Genomic DNA, 10,213 nt, shown 5'->3' with positions numbered 1-10,213 from the left:
AAAAAGACCTAAATGGACTATTAAATATTATTATTATTTTTTATGAAAAATGTAGACATATAGTGAATAATAAAAAATAAAAATTAATTGAAAAAGCTACTTCACAGCTTATTTAACAAACACTACTCAGCAACTTAAATCTATAATCCAACAGTTATACCAAACAGATTAACAGCTTCTGATTAAAGTCATAATCTATAATCTGTTAAGGTATAATCTATAATCCATTTTAACAGCTACACCAAACAGCACCAATGAATCCTCACTGCAACTCAATTTTAAGCCATTTGGACTATGATTCAGAGACGGTTTACAGAAAGAACGGTTATATTGGCCCCGTTTGGTAGAGTTGTGGGAAAATGATTATAACTTATAGCCTAACATCTTATAGCTTATAATTGTGAACATCGGTTGATTTTTGATTTATAAATTAAGCTTCTCTTCTCCCACTCAAAGAATAAATTGATTTTTGACTTATAAAAAGTTATAAGTTGTATTGTTAAGCTAAACTAAACACATCAAAATAGTTTAAATTAAGCTAAAAGCTAAAATAAGCTGAAAATAAATCCTACCAAACAGGGCCATTATACCCAGTGAGAGAGTGGGGATATAGCCAAGTAGGTGGATCACAAGCAGAAAACAATAGGTACATCTTTGACTGAAGGTGGAAGTAATAAATATTCTTCGCTACAAGGTTGTCTGCTATATTCTGATAACCAAAATTTAAGTGCCACCAGGCAAATGCAAGGGGTGAAGCCACTGGCCTAACATACAAGGTTTGTTAATAACTTGCCTAAAGATGTGTTTCTGCTATTGGGACATCAACAGAAGATTAAGTTAATCAGGTAGGATGAAGCACTCAACGTGAAAGACCTAGAAAATGTTCAGTAAAGCTATAGAATGTACCTTCTTTCATGATATTGATGAGAACTTATCGCACATTGAGAAGACCGAAACAATAAAGTTATCTCCTAAAATTCATCAACAGTAATGCTCTGGAACCATACAGAAATATTTCTTAGGAAAATTATTAGAGGGATGCCATTTAAACATAGGAAAGGAACAAGGGAAGACAGACCAATGGATATCAGGTAACCAAAAATAACAAGTATAAACAGGAAGAATTCATCCCAAGTTATTATTAAAGCCTTTTTAGTTAAATAGAAATGAAATAATTTATCTTTCAGCGAACAATAACCATTTACTCCAATTATCAAGAGGCCCCAACATTTAAAGCATAAATTGACTATCCATAAAATAACTGATTACTAGATTCAATAAGCTACATACATTTCCAGTGTGGATGTAACCTCAGCATGAAGAAAAATATCATAACTTCACTACATGAGACAGAACCATTAAAACTTCCCCATGGTCGCTCAGAGTTCCAGTAATTTAGACTAATGGGTTTGTTCCAGGTCTGACAAAAAAAGTAAAATCATCTGTGAATTTTTTTAACATATACATGCCCATATGCTTGAATGATACTACAAGAAGCATTACAATTGTTAAGAACACTACTAAGTTGCTAAAATCTAATTACTGAAGATAATGCAAAAACATAGCCACAATTATAAATCAATTACTACCACGACATAGAAAGGGAGCAAAGCATGTAAGCCAACATATATCTCTCAACCTTAATACGAGCACCGCTTGACCAAGCTAAATTGGTGGACGTGTCCATCCAAAACAAGGAAGCATGCAGCGCCTCCAATAATATTTCTGAATTCATTTCAGGTTCGCAAAAGCATAAGCTCTGCCCCCAAACAAAGTCGGGAAGCCTGCCAAACATTATGAATGCAGTCAACAAATCAAATTTCTCTAAACTAACAACAGAACCACCCAAAAAAACACAGCTAATGACTGGCATTAACGCGAAAACAACAATTCTCCCTCAATTCATTCATATTACTGTTCATGTTTACATATTGAACTAATACATGATGTGCAATGTGCGGTACCAATGCGAAGTAAAGAAATTAGACATCTTTCTATTTTCCGTAAATCCCTTTTCCTCTTTACATAATTCAGTGCATTTTACCTCTAATTGAGCCCTAAATGTAGCAGAAACAACCCATCCAACCTCCAATTGTTTGTGAGTATCCTCGTTTTTATCTCATTTCCGGTGAGAGAGAGAGAGAGAGATCAAGAATTCGGTAGCATCTAGTGGTCTCATTATCTACCTCTGGGAAAAGAAGGATTCAATTGTTAGTCTCATCCATGAAGTTAAAGCAAATTCACAAAATTACATATATATGTATACGCGTAGAGAGAGAAAGAAACAAAGGAAACCCATACCAGAGCTTCATGAACTCGATAATAATCCGCAGAAACGCCAGCCAAATACAAGCCAGGAAAAACATTCTGTGAAGACCAATCAAACATTAAGCAAAAAACAAATAAACAATCGAACATTAACACAAGAAGAAGAAGAAGATCAATCTCTCTCACATCGACTTGTTTTTGAACAGTTTTTGGCCTTTTCTTGGGCCTCCGAGCTGGTCTGGAACCAGTCATCGCGTACACATCTTCTTCAATCTCTTCGCGAGACAGAGCGATCCAGAACTTCCTCTTCTCCGATCCCTGACCTTCAACGAAGCCTCTCAACCTCATCGATTTCGGCAAGTTGTCAGTCTGCTGCTGCTGCGCCGATTCCTGAAATTCTCCATTCCTCGAAACCCCTCCGATCTCAACCGCAGCCTTCGAAACAACCTTCCTCGGCCTCAGATTCCACGGCTTCGCCACCGATTCATCGCCTTCAACGACGTCGTTCCATACCTTCTCCTTCTCTCTCTCAACATCCTCCTCGTTCTCAAAAACCGTCGCTTGTTGCTTCTGCAACGAACAGGACGCGAATGAAAACCGGTTCCTCTGCGCACTCCGCGATCCGACCCCAACCTTCGGGTTCTCCGACTCATTCTTGAAACCAGAACCACCACCGCCGTCCGACTCCTGCTCCGACGGTGACGAGCGGTGGTTCTCCACCGCCTGCGGCGGAGGAGAGTCCCAGAGCATCGTGTCGGAGGGGCGGCGGAAGCGGTGGTTGGAGTTCATCTGGTTCTTGTGGCCCCATTTTAAGAAGGAAAGAGAGAAGTTGTGAAGAGGCTGAGACTTCACCGGAGCAGTCGCCATTAGAGAGAGACTTTAGTACTCCTTCAACCAAACAGTGAAGATTTGTAGAGAGAGAGAGAGAGAGAGAGAAGACGACGAACAAACAAACCTCAGTATTCTTCTAGAGAGAGAAAGAGAGAAAACAGAGAAACCCTAACACAATACAGTAGAGAGAGAACAATGGGGAGAGGAAGCATAGGGTGGTGTTGGGTCTGTTGGCGGAGATGTTTTTAGAGAGAGAAGAAGAAGAAGACGAAGAAGAAGGCGAGAGGGGAGGGGGGTTTTATGTTGTGTGCGCTATCTGTCTGTGTACAAAAGCGGGAGTTCGTTTCTGTACGCATACGCTATTTATTTATTTATTTATTTTATTTTATTTTTGACCCAACGACGTTATTTTTTAGATTCAATAATAAGTTCAATAATTAATGGGAAAATCGGTCTAGGGTCCCTCTCCCACTTTTCGTAATGAAAGAGGTCTACAAAATTATATTATGATGTCTAAAGTCCCTACAGAGAAATTTCATATCCCTCACCCTTCAAACCTCCATAAACCAATTCGATGATTTGTCTCTCCATTCTAGAGAGAGAATCTAGAGAGAGAGAGCGCCATAGTTGCATTGCAGATCTGTTGAACAGACATGGAGGCTGCCTACTTCAATGATTCTCAACGTGAGGCAGCAAACGATGATGGTGTAATTGCTGGACTCAATGTAATGCGTATCATCAATGAACCCACTGTCGCTCCTTCTTGGCAGCCTCTCGGATCAGATTATCGAAGAAATCTTCGATTGTTATCAGACATATTCACCCCCACATGTATTGACTTTGCCGAACTCCAGTATGGCGTCCCAGAAGTCCATCATCCACCGAACCTCATTTTAGAGAGAGAATCTAGAGAGAGAGAGCGCCATAGTTGCATTGCAGAGCTGTTGAACAGACATGGAGGCTGCCTACTTCAATGATTCTCAACGTCAGGCAACAAAGGATGATGGTGTTATTGCTGGACTCAATGTGATGCGTATCATCAATGAACCTACTGCCGCTGCCAGGCGTCCATACACGATTGCTTGAACACTGGCCATTAGTTTCGCTATCTCTCGACCTGAGAAGCCTTCTGTCTTCTTGGCAGCCTCTCGGATCAGATCATCGAAGAAATCTTCTATTGTTATCAGACATATTCTCCCCCACATGTATCGACTCTGTCCAACTCCAGTATGGCGTCCCATAAGTCCATCATCCACCGAACCTCATTCTTCGAATCTACGAATCTCTCACTCCTCCACCACTATAAACGAGATTGAAAAACATTTTAGAGACAAACCGAGAACAAGATAGAGTCTCTATATACAAACCCATGCCAATTTTAGACCATTAGCCTCATTTTTAGCAAACTCATTTCCTATAAACAAGAAAGGGACAAATTGAGAGTGTGAATCTGAGGAGTTCTTACTTTAAAAACCCTGAAAGCTCTGAAAATTGAAAGCACTTTGCGTATACACTGACTTTTCCATCTCTTTGCGAATTTCTCTGGGTTTGGGAAATTTATTTGGTTTAAGTGAATTTCTTTGGGTTTGGAGAAGAGAAATTTCTCTGGAGAGAAGGGAAGGCCAGAGAAATTTTCTCTAGATAGCCAGAGAAAATCACAGAGATGAGTATGTGATTTAGTCAGAGAAATTTGAAAATTTCTCTGTGAAGTCACCAGAGAAATTCTCTGTGAACCAGAATTCTCTATGAAGTTCACAGAGAATTCTCTGTGAAATTTGATATTTGATTCTACAGAATTCAGGTTGTAGAGTTGGTAATAATTGTTGATTTTGCTAAATTCGACTTCACAGAGAAAATTGGTGCAGGGACTTACCTTCCCTAGACTTTCCATTGCAAATTTCTCTGGTCTTCCCTTCTTTCCAGAGAAATTTTTTTCTCTGGCCTTCTGTATATTTCCCACTCTCCATTAGAATTAGGTAAGGATAGATATACCCTGAAAAATTTGTAGATAAGTACAACAAAAATTTATTGAATTCATTCAAAGAAAATGATAGGAATTTCCCAAACAAATTGTAGAAATTCTGAATCAATATCAACAATATAGCATATTCAAACAAGATGAAGCACATTACAATTTCTCTAGAGAGAAGGGAAATTTCTCTGGAGAGAATGGAAGGCCAGAGAAATTTACAGTGGGAATTCTAGGGAATGTTAGAGAAATTGGAAAGTCCAGAGAAATTCTTCCCAGAATTTCTCTGGACCAATTTTCTCTTTGAAGTTGAATTTTCTCTAGAAGTCTAGGGAATGACTTCTTCTCTTTCTTATCTATGCTAAGGTATGGCAAAATCTTACTGTCAACCACCTTATCTTGTTGAACTTGATCTACAAAGAGCACTAGGATTAGCAAATAGAATTTTGATAGTAACCCTTCATGAAAAGATATTTGTAAGAGAACATATAAAATGCACGATGATGCAGAGTTTCCTGGATTGTGTGAATTTTCTCTGAACTATCTGAATTTTCTCTGGATGTCTAAATTTTCTCTGGACTATCTGAATTTTCTCTGGATAAAGAGAATTTCTCTGGATGTCTGACCGAATTTTCTCTGGATCGAATTTTCTCTGGATTGATGTTGAAGGACCTTAGACATTATGAAAATATTGAGTGTCCTTTATACTATAAATTCTTAATATCAGGGACCTTAAAAAAAATCCCCCATAATTAATTGATGATTCAAAAAAATAAAATAAATTATATATATATAGATATAAAACAAAATTTAAGATTTTGGGCAAATTAGAAATACCCCTCGAAGGTTTGATAAAAATACAGATTCTCTCCTGAAGTTTGAGAAATTACAAATTGTCCCATGAGGGTCAAATTTTCATAACAAATTAGGAGAAATTAGGAGGGAATCTGTATGAAAATAAAAACCTTAGGGGGCAATTTGTTATGAAAATATAAACCTCAGGGGGCGGGATGTAATTTCTCAAACCTCAGGGAGAAATCTATATTTTCACTAAATCTCGAGGGGGTGTTTGTAATTTGCCCTAAGATTTTTTGTGTTTTTTAAATTAAACTCTAATATTTCAATTGCATCAATTTAAACTCTGACTTTCTTATTTCGTATCAATGTTAACTATCTGTTTATCTCTGTTAACTTGTTTGACAAGAAAAAAAAAATTAATACATACATGACACATTTTCATTCGTTCATTTTACTTAATATTAATCTTATATTTGAGTATGATTACACCATATCAATACAAACATATATTTATCATCTATTACATCAGAGCCATTCATCATATACTTACCATGAACTTCAATCCATTATATCAAAACACATGCAGTTTCTTACTTTTCCCCTTTTTTTTTTCTTCTACTGGTGCCGACGCATAGTCACCACCCTTGGCCTTTCGCCGCCACCCCCTTGCTCAACTTCACCATCATCAGCTCTCTTTGCCACTTCTTCTCTTAAATCCACCACACCTAACTCTCCATCGCTATCTATTTCCTTTAGATCCCCTATTGATAACCCTCATCTACTGCCAATCTCCACTACTACCATCCCTTTCAAATCCGTCACTCCATGTTACAATCTTCATCAAATCCACCATCACTAGCCCTCTTCTGCCACTGCCTCCCTTAGATCATCCACTACTAACCCCTCCATAAAATTTGCCATCCTTCAAATCTGCTATGACAAGCTCTTTCCAGTAACAACTATCTCAGTTTTGTCACCTCTATTTCAGATCCACTACCTCTAGCCCTAACAATAGAGAACCCTTCCCAACAATAGTGAAATGAAGAGAGAGAAAGAGAGAAAGAGAGAGAGAAGAAGCATAAAAATAACATATATTGAGAGTGTAAGCTACTATAAACGTGAATTAACAAAAGAACATATATTGAGAGTGGTACGAGAGGGAAATGAAGATGATGGGTAGCATTGGGGGAGGGGGCAAAGGGGATGGGCAATGACGTTAGGAAATGGAAAGATAGAGAGATGGGCGATATTGGAGATGGAAAGAGGAGTTGGGATGAGGACTGGGCTAGTCAGCTCTATAAAATTGATGTGACGAAGATGGGTGATGTTGAAGAATGGCTGGAGAATTGTTGGTCATCCATGGAGATTGTAACGCCCTCAAAAAGATACATATACACCCAACATTCATGATATTCATAGACAAGAGAATAAAACATATTTCCATATATCAGAGTATTCTTACAAAAAGTAATACACGTTGACAACAAAAGTAAATGCCCTGTAGGCTTACAACTTTCCAAGTCAACACTTGGTTACAACAAAAGAAAAGCTCTAACTCTTTACATAAATAAGCCCTTGGCTTGAATTTACATGTATCACCAAAAATAATAAAATAAACAAAAGAGTTTTCAACTCCTAGGACCTTCCAAACTACGTCCTTGGAGGTGGCAAAACACCTGAACCTGAAAATGATGTCCCATATAAGGTGAGCTAACGCCTAGTAGAGATATGCTAAACATAATATGAGCAATAACTAAAACATCGGCATTTGATAAATGTTTAACTCTATAAACAAACATACATTTCTTTCCATTTCATTATCCAAACCAATTCATAGATATGGCTCCCTATTCAGCTAGACAGTTCATATTGAGCCTACAACTTACATTAACAATACTTCAACTCAATTTCAAATGAGACTACAGCTCATATTGATAATACTTCAATTCAATTTCAAATGAGACTACAGTTCATATTAACAATACTTCAATTCAATTTCGAATGAGACTACAACTCATATTAACAATACTTCAGTTCATCTACGTTATGCAAACGCAATTAGGATTTCGGGACTTTCACCTTGGACGCTCCGGCCAACTTAATTATCACTGGAGTCCATCCCCTGTCTCCTCCCAAATTCGGTTTAGGAGTCCATCCCCTATCTTCTCCCAAACCGTGGAGTACATCCCCTATCTCCTCCCAAACCGTGGAGTACATCCCCTATCTTCTCCCAAACAACATACATATACAATGTATTTAAACACTTATCATATACAATAATCAAGCAAAGCACATATTCAATGTGTTATTTCATCCATCATATTCAATGACATACTCATATGATTAGTTTTAATTCACCTAATCATTATGCAGTGTCTACAATAATCAAGACTATCTTCCACCGATAGCCCAAAACATTTATTTCTAAGCAGATAATAAATTAGCAAACAGATAAATTATCTAAAATTTCAAAGGTAAGTGATTAATTAATCCAACTCCACCATTAAATCTCATAATTATTCAATTTCATTATTTCCAACTCAACTTCATATTTTCATAACTTTCCTGAATTAATTATACAAATTAATTCATTACAATAAATTAGGGCTTTTCTCCCCCTTTTCTCAACATTGACCCAAAGGTCCAAATATCATTAATAAACATCAATAACCTTATTTTATGACCCAAAATACACATGTATTGGTCAAAAGAACAAAACACCTCTTTATACATTTTGAAACCCTAACACCCAAAATTACTCAACTTCAACATTAAATCAAAATAACCACAAGTTTATGTTAAAGACCATAAGTATGAGTAGTAATTCCTACCTCAAATTTTGGAGCTCAAAGAAGAAGAAGGAGAAAACTCGAAGGTGCTTCAAACTTAATGATTTTCGAATCAAAATGTAGCCCACACCAAGCTCCACACTTTTTACAAAGGGACTAGGGTAGAAGATCACTAACACTAGATGATTTCTTAGAGAGAAGATGTAATCTAGAGTGAGAAGCTCTCAAGTTTGGGTTTTGAAAAGCTAGAGAGAGAGAGAGAGTCGAAAAAGTGACTAAAAATGCTAAAATTCGGACTGATATAATGCACAGTCCGCTCGAGCGTGGAACGCCCCGCTCGAGCGTCAAACACAGATTCCCGCTCGAGCGTGAAAAGCGACGCTCGAGCGTCGAATGCACATTTCCAGAAGTTTTACAGACGAAGGTCCCCGCTCGAGCGTAAAAGTGGATGCTCGAGCGTCCGATGACCTGCAGCAAAAAGTACTGAGTTTGAATAATCATGCTCGAGCATCAAAATGCCCGCTCGAGCGGAGGAACAAAAGCAAAGGGCTCGCTCGAGCGTCAAAAGCGCCGCTCGAGCGTGAAGGCCAAAATCTGGGCATCAACTCTTGATTTTCAAACACAACCAATCTGTTTCAAACCTGCCCAACACAACCCAAGACTCAAATACAAGAGCAAAGGATGGAAATAAGAATAAGACAACAACCAACATCCACGGACTCGAGCCTGGAATATAATTTAAACAAATAAGTGAAAACCGGGATCGCTATAGAGATAATGAGCTATGAAGTGATGAAAAGATAAAGAGAATTGATATGGTATGGTTCATACTATGATAATATTGAAAATGGATGGCTCTGATATGTTGATAAGTATAATTTTGATATGATTTGGTCAAACTTAAAATTAGAAATAATATTAATTTAAAGCATCAAGCAAGAACATGTCACGTGTATTAAAATTCCGTTGAATGGTTTAACTGATATAGATAGCGGGTTCAAAATGTATTAAAGTTTAAAATTCAGGGTTTAATTGATACAATTGAAACATTGAGGTTTAATTTGAAAAACATGCAAAACTTTAGGGGGCTTTTTGTAATTTGCCCAAAAAATATTAGAGACTATATTATTTTATATATTTTAATTGTCACATAATTTAGTTTGAAAAATATATTTAATATTGTAGAAGTTAATAGATTGCCTTGAAGTATTACACCTCCCCATTTATAGAGAGACACTTGTCCAATTGTCTCTTGAGAAAGAGTTGATAGGTCACACTATTTCAATCAATAAAAATTATTGAAATTATTAATAGGTCATACTTTTGGGATTTATTACCTTTTTACCATTTGGTAACAACTTTTTTGCCTAAATAAGTATAAAAAAATAAAATAGACTAAATAAGTGAATAAGACAAAATATTATATCCAAACTATAATCATTTTAATTTTTCTCTCACAACCATCACATTCAAACTAAAAAAAGAAAAATGTTTGAGGGGCCGAAATCAAGGCTCGAATTTGGCTCAACGCAAAACGACGTCGTTTTGTGTTTCGATT

The 10,213-nt window shown here is 37.0% G+C and overlaps 1 protein-coding gene across 2 annotated transcripts; it reads right to left on the bottom strand.

The window, feature by feature from the left end:
* Positions 1 to 1,229: 1,229 nt before the first annotated feature.
* LOC114300177 (uncharacterized) lies at positions 1,230 to 3,448 on the bottom strand. 2 transcript variants are annotated; one of them, XR_003642581.2, is made up of 4 exons: positions 2,455 to 3,441; positions 2,302 to 2,367; positions 2,045 to 2,188; positions 1,230 to 1,784 (listed from the first exon to the last, which is right to left on the bottom strand). XR_003642581.2 is itself a non-coding variant. In XM_028245063.2 (3 exons), the coding sequence occupies exons 1-3, from the start codon at positions 3,133 to 3,135 to the stop codon at positions 2,183 to 2,185; spliced, it is 753 nt and encodes a 250-aa protein (XP_028100864.1). In that variant the 5' UTR covers positions 3,136 to 3,448; the 3' UTR covers positions 1,873 to 2,182. The 2 variants fall into 2 exon arrangements, 1 of the variants encoding a protein (XP_028100864.1); XM_028245063.2 differs by lacking the exon at positions 1,230 to 1,784 and having other exon boundaries at positions 1,873 to 2,188; positions 2,455 to 3,448.
* Between the last annotated feature and the right edge of the window lie 6,765 nt (positions 3,449 to 10,213).

This window comes from Camellia sinensis, chromosome 13 (genome assembly GCF_055761805.1).
Source record: "Camellia sinensis isolate YWXY chromosome 13, ASM5576180v1, whole genome shotgun sequence".
Lineage (NCBI taxonomy): Eukaryota > Viridiplantae > Streptophyta > Magnoliopsida > Ericales > Theaceae > Camellia > Camellia sinensis.
Note: the sequence above shows the minus strand (reverse complement) of the source record. Positions and strands in the feature narration are given on the sequence as shown.